The 24,556-nt window shown below is 44.6% G+C and overlaps 1 protein-coding gene across 2 annotated transcripts in view; it reads left to right on the forward strand.

Annotated features, from left to right (window-relative positions):
* Positions 1-24,556, forward strand: part of trpm3 (transient receptor potential cation channel, subfamily M, member 3) — a 105,571-nt gene that overhangs the window by 41,883 nt on the left and 39,132 nt on the right. For both annotated transcript variants that reach the window (XM_068738792.1, XM_068738793.1), the window contains exons 2-6: positions 10,909-10,988; positions 11,998-12,199; positions 13,284-13,497; positions 15,321-15,445; positions 16,325-16,496. In XM_068738792.1, the coding sequence (XP_068594893.1) occupies positions 10,909-10,988; positions 11,998-12,199; positions 13,284-13,497; positions 15,321-15,445; positions 16,325-16,496 (793 nt within the window). The remainder of the gene's footprint in view (positions 1-10,908; positions 10,989-11,997; positions 12,200-13,283; positions 13,498-15,320; positions 15,446-16,324; positions 16,497-24,556) is intronic.

Consider the following 24,556-nt stretch of genomic DNA (forward strand, 5'->3'; position numbering starts at 1 on the left):
AAGTGGGCCTGAACATGGGATGCTCACACAACCACCCTTCCTCTATATATATATATATACACACACACACACACACACAATTATGAAAATATCATGACTGGGTAATACTTTTCCTTTTTCTTTCAATTTCACGTTTTTTTTCTAAGCAGGCACCAAGGAGACGGTGATTTCTCCATCATAACATGAAAATAAAAATTCTGAATTGTGTCAGAAATGTTCATCCTCTTGCTCTTCCATCCTTCCCATCATTAAGCAGTCCTTCCTATCCCTCCATTGGTATTCTTGATTTCCTCTTCCAGCCCCCACCGGCCTCCTTTCATGTGCCCTCCTCTGAATGTTGCTCTTGGACCATCTGCTTTTCGGTTTAATCGCATCTAATAAAAACTTGATTTAACCCCGAGTGTCTTCCAGAGAGCTGATTGGGCTCCACCTAATTTCTAATGGGCTGAAACCCATGTCAGACTCCAGTCGCTGTCTGCTGAGGGTGAGGCCGGTTCTTCCTCAATATCATTAGCGGTGGCCTTGTAAGCAAAGACCGGGGACATTGCCGCAGTTCTTTTCACCCCGCCCGGTGTCAAAGACATCCTCGGTTGTAGCTCTGCTTTCAGGCACGTACAACAGCCGTCGGCAGAATAACGATTTATCCGGTCCAGTACGAAGGCATTCGGAGCCGCCGCGCAGGATCCAGAATTACAGACACGCTCAGGACAATGTGGATGGACAGAGAAAGATATTTTGGGATGGTTGTTATCAGCATTGCTTTTGGGAGATTCCACCTCAGACTTTGTATAATGGTGAGGTTATACTGCGTAAAGTTTTTAGGTAAAACTTTGGCAGCTAGAAGCACAGTTGGACTCTTTTTGGAGTTCCTGTAGAACTCTTTTTCAGAAGGAAAAATAAATATGCAATGAGAGAGAATAGTTTTCTTTTTGTGTGCACTGAGAATGAAGTGTTTGCTATATTTCCATTTGTCTGTTTGTATTATGCCCAACCCAGTGACTCGTGTGTCTTGACGTGTTTTGCCGGTGGACTTTGCGGTGTAGTAGGAACACCTGCATCATGCGCTACCGTGAGCATCAGAGGGAATGAAGCGGGCAACGCCACAAGCAAACCGCTAACGCGTTGCTTAGTCCTCATTTCACGTGCCTGATTAATTGGCGTTTTAATAGAACAAGCCATTCTGTGTTAGTAAATTACTCAATTTACCCCCCGCAGTCTTCACCACCGCTCTCGCAGAACATTGGGCTGCATGCATATTTAATTTAAGATATATGGGTTGTGTGTCCACAAGCGCTCACGTACACAAGATGCAGAGGTTGTGCAAGGGGTAATGCACACTCAGGGCGATATAAAGCGATTGGGGGGGGGGGGCAATAGGATTAAGGCTCAGGTCCCAGTAAAGAGTTTTGTGTGGCTTTCACCACAAATACATTACTGAGTCTGCAAACTCAGACAAAGTAGCCAATTCATGCAGACAAGTTCCCTCTGTGGGACGATGCTTCACTGTCTCCACGCTCCAAAATAACATGCATTATTGGAAATCTAAGTTCCTGTAACACGGATCACATCCATCCCTCTGCTTTCGGTTTTTTGCAACGCATATTAGGGCTGGATCAACAGATCCAGGAGCTGTTTAGTCAGTTTTCTTCTGATAGAATAGCCAATAATAAGACTGTGAGTTTCCAAAAAGTAGCCGCACTGCAACGTGACTATTAGAAACGTTAATGCATAAACAGTAGATTTGTGCGGCCCTTTGCAATGTGCAATAGTTTATGAAAATATACGGCGCAGCTATATTGTCTCCGTAGTCAGGATTGTCATTACGCTGCACTTTTTACGGTGTGAGTACGACGATAACAAAAAGAGAATAATTGGATATGCTTAGTACGTTTATCGGTCCTGCGTGTATAGTTAGGCTCGGGAAGCCTCTACACAACTTCAGCAAATCTATCCTGCGTAATTAATCTGAATATTCAATGGAAGAACAAGAAAATGAACTCCAGTGGACAGTTTCAGCCGACAGCTGTCAGTCCAGGAGCAGGACCGTCAGCAGATTCATGGGTTCCCGAGATATCTGGTGTGGGTTAAATGTTTTAGCCTTTTGCTTTAGAGCAGCTCCCCAGACGCCAATCACTGTGCGACGCAGGAACGCAGCGTGACGGTGCGCTGTCCCTCCAGGGCTCGCCAGATATCGCCTGACATACAGAATACAATTTGATGGACAGGAGAACGGATGAAGAGGAAAGGCCTCATACATTGTCCCAGTTGCTTATTTCCTCTCATTAATATTTTTTCTCCATGATTCATGACGATCCATAATCGCTGTCACAGAAATATGTCTAATGAAATATTTACATTTTTCTTTGTTACCTTTTTCCTTCCTGCGTGTGTGTTCGTTGTTGCACGCTGTCAATCCACTGACAAACAAGGGTATGCTCCGGAGATCAACATGCAAGCTCTCCAGCATGCCAGAGGGGGGGGGGGGGGGCGAGTTGGGGGGGCAAGGGAAGGCACCGGTGGGAGGCAGTGGTGGGGGGTATTCACTTCTAGTTTTCAGTATCCATGGTAACACCACCCTGCCCTGCCAGCATTTGTGTCAGCGATGCTGAGATGAGGTACAGAGAGACTTGACAGGAGTTGAAGGGAAGGAGAGGAGGAGGTTTCCAATTCAATGCAGACCGGAGGATTTTATTCCCACCTGGCAGGAGGAGGAATTTCTGCTGATGCAATAGAAAGGCGATTTGAACTTTCATACACATGTGCTACTTTTATGTAAAGGCATGGTTTGTAGTTTTTCCTCTTTAAATGCACTGACAGGAATGAAGACGATGGACACAATGAGTGTGTGTGTGCGTGTGTGTGTGTGTGTGTGTTCTCTCGGCATAATGCTTTCACCTGTAAGAATAATTAATTGCTTTCACTCTTCACGTCCGCTCCAGCTCACTAACCATAAAAACCAGTCCTGCTACGTCGGACTCAGATCTATATCCGGCTTGTGCAGCCAAAATGAGACGTTGAATGGATGAAATAATGTCTCTCTTTTCGGATGGATAGACACAGACGCAATCTGCTGCTCCGAAGAGGCGATTTGTCCTCTTATTTCCGAACAGAACACCTTTTCTTTCTTTTCTATTTTGTACTCCATTTATTCCAATTGCATTCCCATTTGTCAACGTAAGTACTGATCATGAATCCATGCACTATTAGATTTAAACGGAGGGGCAAAGTTTCTGTGTGTCACAATGCATCAGAAAGAACTGGACATATATGATGGCTGCCTCGACGTCGGACTTCATCACAGCGGGGGGGTTGAGCTGCGCTAATATCCGTCAGAAAAAGATGACACAAACAGTGAGCTGTGGAAGAGAACAGGCCAGGTAAAGAGCAGCTGATACAAGTCGTCTCCTTTTGGCTTTTTCCAGAACCGAAGGAAAGCCCTTTTTTCTTTTCGCCTATCATCCCATCTCTATTTTCCTCCTAAACACACATTCGCTGCTACGTGAAAGTGTGGCGGTCACACGTGAGGCAATTTCACGGCCCTTGGCCTGAACCACCTCAGCAGCTGGAACTTTGATTGCTTTACGCCGGCATCGGTCTGATCTCCTCACGCAGACACCGCAGAAGCTGCGGCCTCCCGTTGGTGGCAACGTGTCAAAGGGCCGAGTCGTATTGCCAGCTGTCTGGTAGGCAGCTAATCATGTTGTGGAACGGCAAAAAGCCAGCAAAAATAATGAGTACAGCGGCGCTGGGCAGGTGGAGATACCGTTCAAAGCTAAAAAGCACACAGGAAGTCGACACCTGAGTGTAACCGGTCCGCTGTTCCCGTTAATGGCTGCTTCAGGAGAACCGGCACGAATCACAGGTGTGACCTGACATGGCCACAGCTGGAGGGAACTGCAGCTTCCTCTGCAGCTGGGTCTAAATCTACATGTGCTTCTGCCCCCAGACGTGGTTTAAACCGATCGATCTTCACATCAGAATACAACCAACACACCTCACAGGTGTCAATCAAGCCGTGGTTAACGGCGTTCCGGGGCCCATTGTTCTGCCGGTCATTAACCAGAGCTCAACGGTTCTCTCTCTCATCTCTCCTGCTTCCTTGCTGTTTTCTCATCTCTTTTGAGGGACGTTTCTCAATGCTCTGCCCTCATCTTGACACAGACGGAGTGATACAGCTTATCTCTCCTCGAAGTCAGACGGCTTCTTGCTTTCCTTTCTCCTCTCTCTTTGCTGCTGTCCTATTACTGGGTGCTTTTTTCACAATTCCCAATCTCCTTTGGATCTGGAGCCTGATTTAAAACGGATGGTTCCCTCTTCATTTTCTCCTTTTTCCTCTCCCCTGCCGTATCCACTTCATGCTGGATTCAGATGTTCTCTCTGTTCCCTCTGCTCTCTCCTGCCATTAATTCCGTTCCCCTCCTCTGCACCGTCTTTTTCCTGACATGTCATGTTGACCCTCGTCTCTCTGAAACAAAGTCAGGGACGTGTCACATTTTCCCACTTCCTTTCTTACTTCTCTTCATTAGCCTCACATATCTTCACCTCTCCCTCACCTCTCATCTCCCCCGTTCACCTGACTCTTCCTCCTCCGTCCACACTCTTCTCCAAGCCCTCTTCCTAGTCGTGTCTCATGTTGACACTGGCCCACAACCGCCCCCCCTCAAAGTGTGAAGCCATCCCGCCCCCCACCCTCTGTCACAGACAGAATGGCCATGCCAGTGTTGATTAGATTCTGCATGGCCAGATGCTCAGCTAGGCTTAGCGGAGGCCTGTGGGAAAGAGAGCTGCTTATTCTAGCCCCGGGAGTTGGATTGAAAATGACGGGGAGTAAAACATGCAAGCATTCTCTCATTACACTCACACATTGCACACAGCCGCACATGCGCACTATAGTGCACAAGCGAGCGCGTCACAACCGTCTGCACAACAACGTGCTTTGTAAAAAGAAATGAAAATAAAATCTTAAACAACTCGGGCATTCTGCATTACATTATAAAGCAGTTTAGCCGCTGGGTCATTCAAGGTTTGGTCTCGATTGAAGATTTATTGGCTATTTATAGGTAAAATAATATCATGCTGTGTCGTAATGTCATTCAGGCCATTAAAGCTTTCGCTACCTGTTTTAAAAACTCAACATATCTGTGGTGCAGGGGTTTCTAAAAGTGAGGGATGCCCACTTTTTCTCTGATACAAATACAAATCACTACGCCCCCGCTGCATTGAACTCATCAGGATAAGTTTAATAATTAATAGTTTAATAAGGTCAGTATCAGCAGCGATATTGATCATGAGGATGAGAGCGATGGATCCCTAACTGCGGCTGATACAAAAAATCAGCAATAAATGCCTCTAAATCCCTGCCCTTTTTTTTCCTGTCTTTCATTTTCTCTGCCGTTTGATTTCTGCACTTTCTCGTCTTTATATTGAGCTCTGATTTACATTTTCTGAAGACTCAGAGCCGCAAAGTGCACTTACTGTCTATTTTAAATAAAGCCATCAATATACGAGGTTTTGAAGTGGAAGATTTGAGTTTGAGGGCTATTTAGAACTCTCCTAAATTTTCATTGGAATCAAAACAAGAGAGGGGAATGAAATCAAGAAGCTACTGAAGTGCCTTGACTGGATCTGCCCTCTGTTGATGCAGAATTTTGTTCTATGGAGGAGATTCGAAATGCTGCGCACCGTAGACCTGAATGCAACCTGCCACAAAGGCCATCGAGATAGCACAAATCTCATTCCAGATCATATCTGGGAGGATCTCAAGGTTGCCGAGTTTAATGATCAGGTCTCCTTAAGTCTGCCGCACGAGATTCTTTGAAAGTAGGCGCCAAAGGAGAAAGAAGAACCCGTCGTCTCAGCTTTAATGCTGATTTTGCAGGTGGATCCGTTCTTGTTATCCAGCAGCTTAAATTTGCACAGGGTAAACACCTTAACTGTGCCAGATTAAAAATGAAGAATCCCAGTGACAACTTACAAATTTCAGCATTTAAATGTTCTGTGTGTCGTTAGTGTTTAGAATTTAATCAAGCTGTTTGTTTTAAATGTGGTTATAACATGGTTCTAAATGAATTTTCTAAATGATGAAACAGAGGGAAATTTACTCAGGAGGGCCAAGTCTTCACATGTGATTCTGAGTAAAAAAAATAAATACTGCTTGACATTTGGGAATTTTAGGATTGAGAGAGGTTTATTTGGGGGGGCTGAGTTGTTTTGTTTGTTGTCTAATTTGCTGGTCTGAAGAGGTTCTGAACGCTCAGTGCACTGACACAGAGCCTAAAATCTGCAGTTAGGTGTTAATAAACATCCTTACGCACTCAAACACACACTCTCACACACACTCAAACACACACGGGTTCGTTGTTGCTGTTACTCTTTAGCTGCAGGATGCTGAGTCCAGGGGAAAACTCAATTTGAGTGTGTTTGTGCGTGGCTTGGTGTGTTATACTCTTGCATGGCAGCAACCCTGCGTGAAGATAAACTCTGTTTGCCCGTGTGTTCAGGTCAGTGAGGGCTATTTCCCCTTCCGTAAGTGGTTCCCTCTCCTTGACAAGATGCCATTTAAAAGCAGTGACCTCATCTTTAATGCTAGCAGTAACTACAGCATGCTGGTATCGGCCTTTTGTGGGTCTTGACGGAGTGGCGTTTACCGATGCACTTACCTGCCTGAGATGGCTGCCTTGTGAAGGTCATTGGGGTAACGTTGCCCCTCTCAGGGCCATTGTGTGCGTCGCTCGCTTCTGACCGGGCCGTGGAGGCGCTTGACTGAGGACAGCGTCTGGGATGGGAGACGGGATGAACACAGGGAGACGTCAGAGTGGCATTAAAGAGACGGGTGTGATATGAGACGATGCCGGTTGCATCTTAAATGCAGTTTGTTTCAAGTCTTCAGGTGGGGGTTGGTTGCATCTTGGTGCATCGCTGACCAATAAAAACGTAAAGTTAATGGTGCGGTGGAAAGAAACACTAGCAAACAGACAAGTTCACAATGATTGTGTGCTGCGCTTGTTAAACTCAAGGACCCGCTTCTCCCACTCAATTTGATGCTGCTTCATTTACTTAGATACAGTCTAAGTAAATGAAGAGGAGCTGATGGGACTGTGCAGGAGCAGATCCATTTTGTGCACAACTAAATCAGTTTCTTCTGCAGAAAACCCTCTTCTCCAACTTTTCCATTTTGCCATTGAACCAGTAATGCACCAACTATAGGCGGCTGGATTTCAAACAGGCAGTGTTCTTTTAGTCTTGCTCCGTCTATCTTTGGAGGAGCCTAATTTCCATGTCGTTTCCGGGTCTATATCAGCCCTTGTCTTTCATTCGCTGCCTGAAGAAACGATTGTGCGTATAAACTTTATGAAATCCGACATGTTGGATGTGAACAGAGATTGATGGACAATTACAAATATTGTTTGCAAGCTTTGCTTTGGTATTTTATATAGAAATTCGACTTGGTGGATTTGCTGTGGCGACCCCTGATAGGACAAGCTGAGAGAACAGTAGTAGTTTAAAGGTCGACTGCATGCTGCTAAATGGCATAATGTATGGCAATTAAGGTTAAAAAACCCATTTGGTACAAGGGTGCTGTGTTCAATAAAAACTGGATATATGAAGAGAATATTCTGATTACTATTACCCTCAAAAAAACACATCTATATTAATATTAGAGGCGGAAGACTTTGTTTGTGCTTGCCGCATGCGTTTTCTTGTGTCCGTAAGCAGAGTTCTATGACCTTAAACATCATCACTGCTTCCTCATTTGAGTTAATGTGCACACACACACACACACACTGTGGTGCCTTGCAGCATCTGGACTGTCTAGTCCCAGGTGCACTCCTTTCAGCGCTCTGTCTGTGAGGACACAGAATATATTACGCTTTCATTTACACCAAATCCACTGGAGCATTTTCTTTTCTGATAATTTTCACAAATTCAAGTTTCTTTGGTGTGTGTGTGTGTGTGTGTGTTATTGGTTGAGATTACAGCATCATGTGCCCAGTTTCCCCCGCTGCTCCGGCTAAACCTGCTCCGTGTTGTGTAAAAGTCCAGTAACCCAGTAACAGCAAAGGCAATGGCAGAACCTTAAATATGTAAATGTTTGTGTGTGTGTGTCATTTAAGACAATGTAGGGACGGAGAGTAGGCTAAATTAATGCCGCATTGCATCACCTAATAGGCTCCGCTTTGGTCTTGATACCTGAGCAATTTGGCTGAGGGAGATGACACATGATCTCTCTTCTCCCACACACACACACACACACACATTTGAATCTAAAACAGGTGCTTAAACAATGTGGAGGGCATCAATTCTTTAAAAACATGTTTATGGAAAGGCCTGCTGGATAAGGAACTTATATAATGCACAGATCATGTTGTGAGATTTTCTTTTTCATGTATCGAGAGAGAGATCGGTAGAATCCACTCTTGGAGTTCTTCTGGGCATTCTCTCTCTTCGGCATCATGAACACACCCACACACACACACACATTCCAGCAGTGCTCGTAGTCCCAGAGGAGACCAGTCCTCCGTGGACTGAAAGGTGTCCTGATTGGTTCCGTTCAGTCATCTTTGTTTTAAGGTAGAATAATTCCCATTGCCTTCAACCAGGAGGGAGCGACCACAACAGTGTCACCTCCCACATAATAAAGGTAAGTCTTCATAATCAATGTGTTGTCATTTCATTTTGCTTTTGCAAAAGAAAACATCTGTTATCTTTTTCTTTTTGCTATGACTGTTATCTTTCATTGATAAATCTTGTTGAGTGTAGTATCTGTTTGGGGGTAGTACAGCCATAGTCTCATGTATTTCACATAGATGCTCCCTCTGATATCAATTTTCAAACCTCGCATTATCACCTAATTGACCCTCGGGGATAAATAAAGGTTTTTCTGATTCTGATTAGCTTATGAATATATATTTTTTTATATTCAAGGTGCATTAGATCTGACACAAATGTGCCATTAGATGATTCTTTGTCATACTTATCTCCTTATTTTGGAAAATGTTTGACACGGTGACTTGATGACATAATTTATCATGTTTTTTGTTTGTTTTTTTAATCATCTCCATTGCCCGATCACAGAAAACAAAAAGAAGAGCTTGAGATGCATTTCAGGGAGGAATTCGCTGTGTCTTATTTTGCTTTCATCACTAAGATGGCAGTTTGCCAAAGTCATTGTAAAGGAAATGAGGAGTTGTAGGAAGAGGGAAAAATATGAAGACATTCATGCCGCACAAGAGCAGAAGTGATGATGTTCACTTTAATTAGTCTTTGGAGCCTTTTTGTGGCAGATGAAATATGCTCTTTGTACAAATTATGCTGGGAATAGAGGGATATATTTGCACATGTACAGTAAAAGCTGAGTCACGCAGGCTTTTTAAAGGGAGAGAGAGAGAAATGTGTTTGTTGATTGGATTGGATAGCTTCCCAACCCCCCCACCGCCACCAATAAGAAAGTGAAGGGACAGCGAGGACAGGGAGGAGAGGGTGGAGGTGCAGTCTGAGGTGTAATGGAGTCAAGACCCTTAACAGGTTGTCGGATGCTGCTCGCTTGCAATGCAGAGACACAGCTGGTGTGTTGTGAGTGTGCCCCCCCACCCCCCAGTGATAACTCTTAATTACACAAAGGAGGCCAGCCCATGTGTCATCTCATCACACTGTGCCAAATCTCATAAGCAACATCATCAGCATGAGAGGAGGCACGATTAAGAACATTCAACGGTACCAAAGAGTAGAAAAAAATTATGTTCATGCAAAATCTGTGCAGGGAGGAAGGAAAAGCGTTTTTTATTTCAAAGGGAGTAGAAGTAGAAAGAGGCGCGGCGCATCAGCACTGGGACGCCTTTGTGTGCCATCCACCCGGACAGTGCTGAGCGAATGCAGAAGCCCCTGTTGGTACTGCTGGATCTAGTTTGTCCTGGGTCTGCGCTGGCGGATGAATACACGGTTCTAGCATGCCAGAGAAAGAATGGGGCTGGGGGGGGGGGGGGGGGCGTTGTTGTGGCCTGCCGCTGATTCATCGTGGCCAGGGTGATCTCTAAAAAAGCAGCCCCCCCCCCCAGCCCCCCAGAGTAATGGTCAATCATGGGAAGTCTGGCGTTAGGGTAAGTGTGCCCGTGTGTATAGGCCGAGCCTGTTTGTGCCCGGTTGCCGTGGTGTGACAGGGCAAGTCAGGCGGATGAGGCGTGTGTTGTTGTAACCGTGACAGCGGGGAAAGCCCTGTACAAGCAGCCCCCAGCCCTGCTGGCTGGGAGACAAGCCGAGGCAGCTCTCCCAGAATAAAAAAAAAAAGCTCCATCCTTTTGTTTTCATGGCCGCCGTGCTCCCTCTGCTCCGGGTTTGGGGCTCTGGTTTGTGTGTCTTTCGGGTGTGTCTGTAGCATCACTGCTGTTGCACTCAACAGTCAACAAAAACTGCTTTCGTTGAATTAGGTTTTATTTCCACAGGGAATAAATGCTAAATAACATATTTATTCTAGAGAGGAGGGGGGAAAAAGCGAGAATCTCTCAGGGCAGAGACGCACCTAAACGTTTGATGGATTTTTAATGTGGATAGTGATGCCAGGAGTAACGAGAGAGGAGGTCGTCTCGTGCTTGTCGTCCCGTGCTAGCAGAATGACACAGACACTGCTTAACATATTTTAATGAAACCTGGTGGATCTTTCTTTTCTTTCGCTATCCTCTATCCATCTTTCTGGCTTTTATGACGATGAAAATGTGTGAATGTTGGGGTAGAAGCGCTGCCGTTCCACCCGTTTGTGGAACATGTGTCTCTGTACATCAAACGGGATGCTTCTAATTTCTTACAGGGAACTTCCAGGCAAAAACCAAGTCCACTCATCTGTCACTCCTCCGGGCCACGCTCTTTGACGTGACAGAGATTGATGAGACTTCTCCGTGTTCTTTGTTTCTGCAGGCACAGAAGTCATGGATAGAAAGAGCATTCAGCAAGAGAGAATGTGTCCGTATCATAGTGAGCGCCAAAGACCCCCACAGGTGAGTATGACGACGTGTGAGGGGAATAAGAAGTTAAATCACTCTGTCAATTATCCTACAATTAAAGAAAGTCATTTTTTATTCAGTACCCAGCTGCTTGATTGTTTGCCATAAAAGCAACAAGTCTCCGCTGAGCGATTTAGCTCATTCTAAGCCCAACACACACTCGGCAGATGATTTCACCGCTGACCTTTTAAAACATGCCTGAGATTAATATCACGCTGGCCTCTATTTGCATCGCTGGTTGATGCGCCATGCTAATGAGCCAAATGCTGACATTATAGATGTTTGAAACACGAGCAGGGAATTCAGGGTCATAAAGACAATAAAGTGTCATTTTTAGTGGGCTATTAATTTAAGATGACAGGAAGGGACCTATCAGCAGATTTATTACCAAAATCTGAGCGGATAATCCCGAAAATTCCTGTTCTATTTTCTCATGTGTAGAAAAACGTAAGACTGACTCAACTGTTTTTAATTTTTTAATGCAAAAAAAAAAAAAGACTTCCTACATTGGCAGAGAGACGCAAAATGCCCCTTGGTAAGAGATGACACAAGCACAGCGGGAGAAACTCCTGCCTCCCTTTCATCCCAGGGCTCCCGCTCCATCCTGGAAGGAATATGAAGCAGCAACTGAAGATGCGTGGATTCATGTCGCGGCGTAACAATTTATATAGCTGTCACTCTCCTAACTCCTGCAACCGCTGAGAGGGAGAAGTGGAAAGGGAAGAAATACAGACGTTTGTGAAGAGCGGAGAACAAAAAGAAACAGAGCCAGTAATAAAACAAATAAATAGGATGAGCCTGCATATCCTTTTCCTACCAATCAAAAGATGAAAGTCAGATGACACGCCGTCACTTCAGCCTCCTGCTGGATGTTTAACTCTCACGCTGGCGCCATCCCTTCCTCCCACCCTCTTATTTATACAGCCGTACCTCTTGGGGTTTCACTGTCTCTTTGTTAAAGACTCTGTAATATATCAATCTAACATTTGCTTTCCCCCCCTAGGTGCTGTTGCGGTCGTCTGATAGGTCAACATGTGGGTCTGCCCCCGGGAATCTCATCCAGTCAGAACGATAAGGCCGAGCGCTTGGCTAAGAATGACAGCCTGTCGGAGAAGTGGTCGATCAGCAAGCACACGCAGCTCAGTCCCACCGATGCCTTCGGCACCATTGAGTTCCAGGGAGGAGGACACTCCAACAAAGCCATGGTAGCGCCGATAATAAATCTGCTTTGTCGTTTCTTTCTCGGTGCGCCGCCTCGTGATGAAGACAACATCCCGAGGGAAACAAAAGCTGAGCAACCGTATGGTTGTGGATGTCCAAAAATACACATCCAAAGAGCACAAAGCGGGCGCGGACGTGTGACAGCCGACTTCCACTTCTGATGTAGAAAACGCTAAATAATATAACTGTGATGCATCGTTCTCTTCTGTCAAGAATCAAGAATCAAGAATCACAGTGTGTTTTACGGAAAATGGCTGCATGGAGATTTATACCAAGATGTCAAGTAGACAAATAACGTTTGATTGACATGTATTGACAGATGCTGTCGAAGGCAAAGTAGGTTAAGTTGCCCTTGTTTACTATGCTGATAGAAAAGGATTGTAAAATCTGAAAGGCCGTAATAACTGAATGTGATTTATGCTCCGTGGCAGCAGTGAACTGATGCAGAATGACAGCGCACAGGTAGAGAGGAGGAAAGTGTTAGATGTTGTATTGGTGCTGTGAAATAACACAAAGATACAAAACGACATGGAGCATCCTCCTGCACCTTCTTTAATCCAGCTTCTCTTTAAAATGCATTATAGCTGGCTAGCTAGTCCAATTTAAAGGTATAAAAACCAACAGAACAATCAATCGAGGTGAGAGAATCATACCAACTGCAGCAAGCAGGAATCTTGCATGATTTATTCCCAGCCATAAATTACTAATCCAGACACATCACGCCGGCTGTGTGAGAGCGAATCAGGTAGATTAACAGATTTGCTATAATGCACGAGACTCAATCACAGTGAGCAGCTAATCGATATCGTGGTAGCTTGAAAAGGTTACAGGTTTCTTTGATGTTGAATGCTTCTTATTGCATGTATTTAAGGATAGATTTCTCTATCTGTGAATGATGACTGTCCTAACAAACCTTTAAGGTTTTTCTAAATATTCCATGAATCCATACATTTATATGCATTGTGTTTGACACAAAGTGAAAGTGTTAGAACTGCAGCAGCCTTTCTTCTGATAAATCCTGAACTCGCAGATGTAACCCGGCGCTGCCGCACGCCCCTCTGTTTTCAGTACGTGCGAGTGTCTTATGATACAAAGCCTGACCTTCTGCTTCACCTGATGACCAAGGAGTGGCAGCTGGAACTGCCCAAGCTGCTCATCTCGGTCCACGGGGGCCTGCAGAACTTTGAGCTACAGCCCAAGCTCAAACAGGTCTTCGGAAAAGGGCTCATCAAGGCTGCCATGACGACGGGAGCCTGGATCTTCACCGGAGGCGTCAACACAGGTGAAGTTTATAAGTCATTCGATCTCCTGTATTGATAAGAAGCCGTGCCTGCGCGAAGGGTGAGATGAGTCTCTCTCCTGAGTTAGCTGCTGTTAAACAGCCATTCATCAAGCTCCTCCGGGCTCCTCTAAGTGTGCTGAACAACCAGGATGCCGTGAAAGGATCTTTTATGTATATTATGAGCACTCAGAGTCAGGCCAGACAGGTAAAGTGATGGCTCTTCATTGATGTTTGATTCATTTGATTCGGATTGATTTTATGGTCTTAAAAGAGGGATTGTTCTGAAAACGAGACAGGAATTTCTCCACTGGCTTTAGAAGATTCGACGTTAGAATGATGGGCTCAAGACTTTTGGAGATACTGAGTAGCTGAATGGATTTGGTCTGGATTCATGAAGAGGTCAGTGGACTGGATTGTGAACATAGAACAGAAATATGTTTCCTTCTGAAGGACAAAGGTGATAAAGCGGTCCAGCGGGACGGTAAGAGAGGCTTTTTAAAATCTTGACTTGATCCAGAAAGCCCAGGAAGAAGAGAGTCAATGGGACCTTCCTGGTTAAATAGATGGGTGAATAAAATAAAAAAAGTAAATGAAATGAATTTGCTGTCAGGCCTCTGTGTGAGCTAGATATTTATTGCGTTCATGAAGAGTAAGCACACAAACTGCGGGTTCCGATTGGAGTTGACACTGACTAATGTTCAATCATCTTAAATTCTCATTGAGGCACATCAAGCTGAAATAAAACACTTCCTTTTAAGACATAAAGTGTCTCCTGAGAAGCTTCGGCTCATAGGTGGAGGGTTTGAAGCGTCGAAGCAATCGGGAAGGAAAACATTTAAAAGTCTGACAGCAACGAGGTGATTGGGAGTTTATCAGAAAATAAGATCTCATCATTGGGCTTGAAATAAAAAATACAGGGAAATGCCAGCTGACATTAATTATTCATGACCACGGAGCAAAGGCAGCTTCAGCTCAGCTACCATTCTGGTAAGTATGTAAAGTTATTGAATGTGTTCTTAACGTTGGCATGAACTGGAGTACAGCAAAAAAAAAATGTAAATACTGTGTTTATTTTTTAGCATTTTTATTCTTAATTAACAGCATGAAAATATGTGTGACATTGGTGTATTCTTTTTTTTGCGTTGTCTGTCCTCGGAACTTTTAATGCATCAATTCCAAAATAGCAAGTTTCAGCTGACACAGGAATAAATATGCAAATAAACACAATTTAACCGGCCTGTGAAACAACATAGAGCACATATTGTATCACCACATTTTTTTTATCATGTTTGCCATCTGTTAAAACCTAACCCGTAGAGGTAATTCTTCTCAGTGCTGTTTCGCTTCTTTTTAACGAAGGAGTCCACTGTTTCTTTTTGTCGCTTCCAAATGCATAAAAAGGAAAGTATTTTTAGCAGCTTGGATTATATTTAGCCTGCTTCAAGGGGGGGCACCGATTAAAACGAGAGATAAGAGCAGATGGAAAGAAGTGATACAGCGTTGGATGCTACAGAGTGAATACAGAAACAAAAAAAAGAACATTTACTGACGGAATGAGTGCAAAGGCAAGAAGGAGGGAAGGAGGCACCTGAAAAATGGATGGAGGGATATGTTGAGGTGGAGAAAGAATGATTGTCAGGAGGAGAGATCAGATCAGATGGCCTCCAGGGGCCATCAGCCAGAAGCTTGGAGCTACAACCTGTCTGTTTAAACAATGTTTCCTGCACTTAAAAGATTACCCTTATCTTTCACAGCGGAGTGCATCATATCAAAGTTTGGCCCACATATTGATTTTGTTATCCCCTTCTCTCAAATACATACAGGGGTCATTCGCCACGTGGGTGATGCGCTGAAAGATCACGCCTCCAAGTCGAGGGGAAAGATCTGCACCATCGGCATCGCTCCATGGGGCATCGTAGAAAATCAAGAGGACCTTGTTGGCAAAGATGTACGTCCCACAGAACAATAGGAAACAGTGGCCGAGTGCATCCTTAAACCCGATTTATATACAGTCATGTTATGCATGGCATGTGCGGTCTGCAGTTGGCCAATCCTGCAAATTGCAGTTGACAGTGTATTAACCGGGATGCTGAGTAAGCCAATCCAATCAGGAATAAACAGGCCTTCAAACTGAATTGGACAGCTGGTAGAACCACACGAGACCGTGGAGCACAAGCTGACTCGTTCATATCTCTGGAATCAATGTCATGTTAAAGTAAAAGAAAATCATCAGTACGTCCTTGTGAACAAGTGATGCAGAGACGATTAATGTTGGTGGCTGAAATTAGATTATTAAGTGCTGGAGCGCTTTCCTCACGCTCGACTGGCCTCAACTGTGCTTCTAACGACCAGATGAGTTTACTTCAATTTGCCTCCGGTCCAAATCTGAGCACTTTAAGAATGTGTGTCTTTAACATTGTGCAAACATTTGATGCCTTAAAGAAGAAGCTGTGATGGAGAAGACAGAATCTAAAGTACGCAGGAAGAAACAGAGGCAGATGTTACACTTTTTTTTTGGTCGTTATTTATTAATTAACCAGCATTTTTTACCTTCAGCCTGTCAAAGAGCTGTGCGCTGATGTTGTATTCACTGTTTATGAGGGGCGATGGGGTTATTTATTTATGCGCTTTTATAGACTTGGATGACTCACAAGACAGTTTCAAAGCAGTTATCAACATTTCTGCAGCAGAAGTGGAGTAATCCTGATTTATAAATTCCTACTTAGGAGGGCCAGCTGATGAAAATGCTGGACAAAAGTTTTAGGATGGCTTGTCATCGAACATCAAAGGCATCACCTGATAAAGGCTCTTGTGATCTCTTGGCCAGGTGGTGCGACCATACCAGACCATGTCCAACCCCATGAGCAAGTTGACTGTTCTCAACAGCCTCCACTCCCACTTCATCCTGGCAGACAACGGCACCACAGGAAAGTATGGAGCCGAGGTCAAACTGCGACGTCAGCTGGAGAAGCACATCTCCTTGCAGAAGATCAACACGCGTGAGTGGAGTTTTCCTTATGCAGCCTATGTTCTGCCCTTCCCTTGCATAGAGGAGGCATTTTGACATGACGCAGCATAATGAAACCCACTGTGGGTGAATTCATTTCATATGTCACAGCTGCAGGCAAAGGAGAATCATGATTACGAGGTTTGCACCAAACACCCGCTGTCAGATTGTGTATTTGTGGTTGGCTGTGAGACGATTAGCCTTCCTTCAGAACAGGTTCATTTTTAATTTCAGAGCTTTGCGACAGCTCAGATGAACAGATGGATTCAGCCTGTTTGGTGATGGTGGTGCATATGTAGTTTTGCATGCACAAAAATGAAAGAAAGCTACCTCAGATATGTTAGGTTGGTTTTCTTTCTGGATATTTATACAGTACCTTCTGTTTGATGCTTGTTATTTGGTGGTGGTGAAATTTCCATCTCCTTAAAAAAAAAAAGAAACAAAAACCCCCGACATCCTCATGCCAGAGCAGCAAGAGTGTATTTCAATAGTACATCTAAAGTCCTAGTGTGCGTATTAGTATGTTTATGTGAACAAGTAATGTGCATATTAGCCATTTTGTGGCGCTTTCATCCACCATTGAGCCCCTGACATGTTGTCTTTGCGTCTCAATTTGCATATTATACCTTCTCTCGAACCCACATGTATTGACATGAATACAAAATGCATTTCTCTGTCTTTTTCTCTCTGTTCTGTTTCTTTATCTCTCACATATTAGAAACAAAGACATGAGTGCACCCAAACCTCGCTGATACCCTTTAAATACATTCCTCTATCGCCTCTCAGAGCATTGTTTTAGTTTGCCAGCGCTTGGGGAAGTTGTTTTTAGCCGTGATTTATTTCTTATTAGCTTTTGTTGCCAACATAAAACCAATTTATGATCATTTCCTCGGGGTTTCGGGTGAAATTCTTACGTTATTGCTTATTTAGAAAATGAGGGTGTCCGGAGGTAGATCCTTGAAAATGTAGACATGGCTGAGAAAGCCGATAGCGATAAACTTCCTTCCTGTTCGTCATCCAGTCATGTGACCTATGGACTTCCCTTTGTCATCCTATGCCTGGATTCATACAAAAGGGGCTGGGAAGGCAAAGGGACGCCCACTCGTCATAAGAGCATCTGACCATTCGTATGATGGTAATGTAGTGTACCCTTCTTAAATTCTGCATCATGTGACTAGCTTTAGGATGGGGATGGGATGGGACAGAAGAGAATGGTGCAGGATAGGATAGGATGGGGATAAGGTAGGGTAGGATCACATGAGAATGGGATGAGATAAGATAGGATGGGATGAAATGGGATGAGAGAGGACCTATAGACTCTCAGGACGCCCGGCAGTGACCTTGTCCAGGTTTCTGACAGCCTGATGGATGTGGCTCCTCTTGATTTTTTTTTTTACACTGAACGTAACATTCTCTGCAGGACCGGCAATCTTATTGCATTGATATTTCTAAAGATTTTACTAGAGAGGGCGCATGTGTGTCCGTGGGGACATCCCGAGTGTCTCCAGCTGTTGGAGGCACTGCAATAGCTTCTTGATCAGGATGTTAGTGTGGACAGACTCCTTGTACTCCGCTGTGGTCTCATTGATCCTGAGGTGGTTGAAGTTCCTCTCCTGCTGCTGCTGCCCAAAACCCCACAATCATTCCTCTCGCTTATTTCCAGCGACAGGCAGTTTTCCTGAAACTGCGTTGTAAGAAAATCTCCGTGGAGTTCAATGTTGTTAACCATCGTTGATTTAATAGTCTGACACTCAGGATGCCAATGTCCCCTCTGCTAATTGATTTTTTGTAATACGAAGTCACAATCTTGCAGCTTTTCGTCCACACATTCTTGCTTCATGTCCTTTGTCCTGCATGAATGTTGCTGCAGTCCATATTTCGCCATAAATGTGCAACGGCTACGTGCGATACTTGTATAGCTACATGTCTGTTTGACATACTAGGCCTCTCTGTGCATGTCTGGTGCGTCAGCTTGCACAGCTGTGGGGTTGGCAGACAAGCACCATTTCTTTATTTGATTACCTGTCCATGTTCATTCAAGGAGTGAATCAATTTTCTTCATACCGGGGGGGCTCCTAAGGGATCCAAGTATATCCTGAGGTCCTGTCAAAGAATGGAGAATAAAGAAAGCAAAGAGGAGTAAAGGTGTTAGTTTCAGTGGCCGAACATGGACCGCACCTAACGACGAGCCCTTTTCTTTCTTTTTTCGTTCAGCTAACGGTCACACATAAAGCGTAAAATGTTCGATGATAGAAATGTGGTGCTTAGATACCCATAATCTCCCCTGTGGTGTTTTGTGATGTCTGTGCCATCCTGTAGATAATCCTACTGTGTCTGGCTTGAAATTTTTCACGCAGCGGCTGTCGCCAAGTGACTGACAGAGATGCTGTGTGTGTTTGGCTCCAGAACGCGGTGTCTTTGCCGCCGCACCTGTGACAGCTGTTGCTGTTTTTGGTTTGTCCGTCGGCTGGGCAGGAGCAACTTGGATGAACTTATTTAGATTTTGGCCCACCCATTTGGATCCGAGGACAAATCGATTAGAATCTGGAGGTCAAAGCTCGAGGTCACTGTGACCTCTTGAGAATGTGATTTCTCCAAAATGACTGGAGGGAATTTAATTTTCATCTGGCAGAGGGGGGGGGGGGATTGAAATACTTATTCAGAGAACCGGCAGTAGTCCACCTCAAAGCTTCTTGCTTCTGCTCTTGTTTAGCTTCAGGTCCATTTTATTCTTGTGTAAGAATGATGCCAACGGGAAGACAGCACAGTTCTTAATGGAAATTGTCCACTGGATTCTAGACATGTTACAAAAATATGTAAATGAGCTGGTTTGTTAGCAGACACACAAACCAGGCTTGGGCACCAAGGTCCATAGCTGCTTCTGCAACCCTGGTGAAATAGAGTCAGGGGCAGAGCTGGAGAACGGTCAGGGCAACGCGTTGCTTCCAGCCGCCACATTTACACGTGTGCAATTTTACCTGCACCAGAAGTTAGCAGTCAGCGTCCAAACATTCAGCACAGTTTGCTCAACTGTTTCACAGCGGTTCTGACATGCCCCCCAGCAGCGGACCATAATGTATTTTAATCCCATACCTGCCTCAGAGAGATGACGAGTTAATGAGGAAGGGAGAAGAGTGAGAAAATGAACACAGCGGAAAGGGATTGAGGGTGAGGAGAGGGAAGAGAATTATAGAGCAAAAGGTGCACAAAGCGTCTGAAGAGGGCGCAGGCGGTGAGACGAGTTATTACCTCGAGGCGTCTTCACCAATGGAAATGCTGCAAGAGAGAATACATATGAAGGCGGCTTCACCCAAGAATGTTTTCTTATTTTCTCTCTTTAAATTGAACAAGGAAAACCTTAAATTGGATGCACATGCGCGGCCCCCGGAGAGGAATAAAAGAGTCTGAGATTCTTTGAATATTGAATGTATGCATTTCCAGCACACGTGTGTCAGGTGCGACCTTCACTGTCCTGCTATAGCAGCGGTTCCATTTATCTCAGTACAGGTAAAAGATGAAGTAGCCGACCTGGGGTAATTGAATCCAGTAGCCATCGGGCCTCGCGTTGCAGATTAGCAGTGACGCCGTGACCTCCATCATGGAGCAGCTCATACCAAGGAGATTATAGTTAAACCGTGGTACATGGGAAGTTAAGAGAGCTGTAGGACTATTCTTTCAAGTGCACGAACGAACTCCTGATGATTTTAGATACTGCTAAGGATATTGCGCCCCTTCTCGGTGTTGATTTTATTTTTGGATGCGCGTGTCACCTAACTGCAGAGTGAACCTGCTTATAAATGTCACCCCCTGTTGAGTGGGGCTCTATCGAAGGCAGCACAAATAGCAGGAAGATAATATGGAATAAATGTTGAAACTGTGTGCAAAGATCTAAAGATGAGCAGTAATTCTAATAATAACACATTTTTTGTTCAGATCTAAAGATGAGCTGTAATTCTAATAATAACATCTCATTTTTTTAGATGTCAGTTTTTCCTGAACTGGCTCGTCACCAGTTATGCTCCTTGTGGTGGTTCGTACATTCATTGCTGGTTAAATCAGCGGCGCCAAATTCGGGCTGATCGGTACAGAACATATTTGCAAGCACATGAGAGTAAGTGAAAAGAGACAGTGTGCGGGGACAGTCTGGTGTGTTTATACACAAACAAATACAATAAACATGCCAAAATGATAAGCAGCAACTGCCAGAGAGTTCAACTCTGTGGTGGGGAGATAAGAGCCAGTGGTGGGTACGCTTGAATCTCTAACTTCCTCCAGGTATTGTCCCAGGCAGTGACGTTGTATTGTACAAATATATAATGTACTGCACAGCAGTGTGGGCATATATGTTCCTACCGTTAGTTGTGAATTCAAAAACTCAATGACTTTGCTGCAGAAGTTGTCCTTATCTTCTCTGAGTTTCAAAAGTCGGCCAGTCCGATTCCGACTGTATGTTTTCGGTCTTTTCAAAGCGCAGAATGGCCTCTCAGCAGACACTGTTGTAGTCGGCATAGTGAGCACCAGCTGAAGTAACTTTGTCCCCTCAGGAACAGTTTGCCTCAGATCCTTCTGGGCCAAAAAGCTGAGAAGCCATCCAGGAGATTTACTTTCATTGCTCACAGTTTGCGAGCTGTACAGTCCAAATGAGATCAGCCTTTAGCCTGACAAAGTCAAAGAGCCCAGCGTGTTTGGTCAGACTCTGTAGCTTGAGTCGTCTCCTCGTGTCTCTGACAGGCTGTTTGCTTCAGAGATTATCTGTCAGGCCAAGTGTGGTGCATTTCTGCTCAAGCCGCTCATAGCATCTGTCAAACGTCTGACTCAATTGTGTCACGGATTCGTGCACAACAAAATTCAATGTCCATGAGTTTGAAGCAAAGGTTTGAAGCAAACCTTTTAACTCCGGCATAGGTCTTCCACAGTGACGTGCAGTCAGGGGAGGCAGGCAGCAGCAACCCAGGCAGGTGAGGCACAGCCTCACCTGCCTGGGTTGCTGCTGGGGTAAGACCGGATAATACTCATCATCTCCATCATCCTCCTCTTCAGACTCCTCAGCATCCTGAACTTCCTCCACACTCCTTTTCTTTGCTCGTGGTTGCACCGATGTTTCCGATGTTTCCAGTGGCAAGGAGTCACATGGGAGAAGAAGATTACGATGTAAAATCCTGGGTCTCCCTTTCCCGTTCTCCGGTCTGAGTTCGTACACTGGAATGTCTTTACTCACTTGGCGCACAACTGTGTGAATAATATCCCCCCAGTAGCTTCTCAGTTTACCAGGGCCACCCCGTGGTGTCAGGTTCCTGACTAAAACACGATCGCCAGGTTGTAACACTGAGCATTTCACCTTACTGTCATAATGTCTTTTACTCCTCGTGGCAGCCCTGTGAGCATTTTCTCGCGTGATCTCATACGCTTCCTCCATGCCTTGTTTCCACCTTTCCATTTGTTTGTGATGATTTCCCTCCCCATGTCCTGGAGTCAGGTTGAACACCATGTCAACTGGCAACCGTGGAGAGCGCCCAAACAGCAAATGGAAGGGGGAGAAACCTGTAACTTCAGAACGAGTACAGTTATATGAAAAAATCAGCTTGTTCAGTGACTCTTTCCAGTTACTTTTCTGTCTCGCTGTGAGTGTCCTTAACATCTGAAGTAGAGTCCGGTTAAATCGTTCAACCTGCCCGTTCCCTTGGGGATGGTAGGGAGTGGTCCTTGACCCAACAACTCCACAGTATTCTTTCAGTTGTTTGAACAGTTGATTTTCAAATTCACCACCCTGATCATGGTGGATTCTTGTCGGGAAGCCAAATTTCAGTGCATAGTCGTTGAAGATTTTATCTGCAGCTGTTTTGCCTGACTTGGAAGTTGTGGCGTATGCCTGAGCAAAACGTGTGAAATGGTCAATGATAACCAGAATATACTCATAACCCCCCTTGCACTTGTCAAGATGCAAAAAATCAACAGAGACAAGTTCAAATGGTTGGCTGGTCACAATGTTCGTTAGCGGTGCTCTTGTTACAGAACTGGGCTGTTTGTTTTTCAGACACACACATTTTTGTGTGACATAATCCTCTATCTCTCGTTGCATATGGGGCCAGTAAAACCGTTCCCGAATCAGTGATGCAGTCCTATCCACCCCCTGATGGCCCATATTATCATGAAGTTCCTTCAACACTGTACTTTTATGCTTTTCTGGAAGCACCAACTGTTTCTTGGTCATCGTTTTCCTGTGCATTACTCCACTCTCATCAATCTCAAGTTTGTTCCACTCCCGAAGGATACATGTGACCTGTGGACTGAGTTGTTTTAGTTCTGGGGCCAATGGTTTCGTTCCTCTCAGTTTGTACTGAACCACTAGTCCAATGGTGGGATCATTTCTTTGATCATTTTTGATCTGATCTATTGTCAGAGGAGTCAGGGGTGTGCATTCTTTTACTGTTGCACATTGGACTGAGACACCCATGGACCAAGACACACTGAATTCATCCTGATTTTCCACTGCTTGTGTAGCTGCTCCAATGACATCATATGAAACTTCCTCTGAACATTCTTTCATATATGTTTCCATGTCTAACGGCATTCGGGACAAGCTGTCTGCATCAATATTTTCCTTGCCAGGGCGGTATTTAATTGTGAACTGGAAATCTGCAAGTTCGGCTACCCATCGGTACCCTGTAGCATTAAGTTTGGCAGTAGACAGTACATAAGTCAGTGGGTTATTGTCACTGTACACTGTGAAGAATGGGGCGTAGAAAAGGTAATCTCGGAATTTCTCTGTGATTGCCCATTTGAGGGCCAAGAACTCCAACTTGCCTGAATGTAGATGATAATTCTTCTCTGCTGCCGTTAAAGTTCGGGAACCATATGCAATCACACGGAGCTTTCCATTCTGCTTCTGGTATAGAACAGCACCCAATCCCTGGTTAGATGCATCCGTATGGAGAACAAATGGTTGAGAAAACTCCGGGAAGCCTAGGACGGGAGGCTGAGAGAGACAATTTATCAGCTGTTCCAAGGTTACTTGATGCACATCCTTCCATTCTATGGGCGTGCGAGACGGAACCCCTCGGGTGTTTCGTATATAAAAATCATGTATTTATATTATTAAAAATAATATAAAATATAATATAACATCAGTGATATTATATGATATATTTTATGATTGTTTCATTTTTAATAATACAATTAGTGCGTCACGTATTCTTGTGCTCAGTGGCATTAAAATACTGCAGAATGAGGCCACATGTAATACGGCCTTCAGCCCATAGGAGACCAGTGAGTGATTCAGCGCACTCATCAGCTGATCCGCTCGTTCGAGACGGGCTTGTAAACACGGAAGCGCTGGCTGTCTGGATGTCTGGACGTCAAGCAAGAACCCGTGTTTTCTGCTTTTCTTGCCTTCTTTTCTCAACTTCTGACGATGTCTGGACTCGGATGGGATATTGCGACATGAAGAATTTACCGAGAAGCCTCCAAACACGAGCAGCGACCGCGCGTATTCATGGTCAAAGTGCGGGACCGATTCGAGCAGAACCGCGGCAGACTGGGCCTGACAGAGTCCATTGGATGTGAACGAGTGTTCTGTAACATTCTGGAGAACATAAGCTGTCAAATGAAGCCCAGCTTTTCCTCCATCGCTGGCATAACTCTGCCATTCCGTTCCGTTCTCTCTCTCTCTCTCTCTCTCTCTCTCCGCAGCCCCAGCTGGACGGCGACACACCCCCTCACCCACACAGACGCGTCTCAGAACATATGTTTAACAGTTAAACATCAGTTAAACTTTAACTGATCAACACACGCATCCACACACATCCAACGCTGCACAGATACTGATACGCAGAGTTGAATAATTTCATTAAATCTTTTGTAGATACGCAGATTATGTGTGGTCTCCCCTTTTTGTTATAAACTGATGAGCCAGGTTTGTGACAATATGTAAAAAATTCTGGTACGAATTTTTAAACAAAACACGTTAAATGTTGCCAATCAAATGATGAATAAGCTGTAGGTTCATTTATTTGTAAATCTGACTGTGCCTCACCAGACACGAACCTCACCGCA

Source organism: Brachionichthys hirsutus, chromosome 4 (assembly GCF_040956055.1).
Source record: "Brachionichthys hirsutus isolate HB-005 chromosome 4, CSIRO-AGI_Bhir_v1, whole genome shotgun sequence".
NCBI classification, from domain to species: Eukaryota; Metazoa; Chordata; class Actinopteri; order Lophiiformes; family Brachionichthyidae; genus Brachionichthys; species Brachionichthys hirsutus.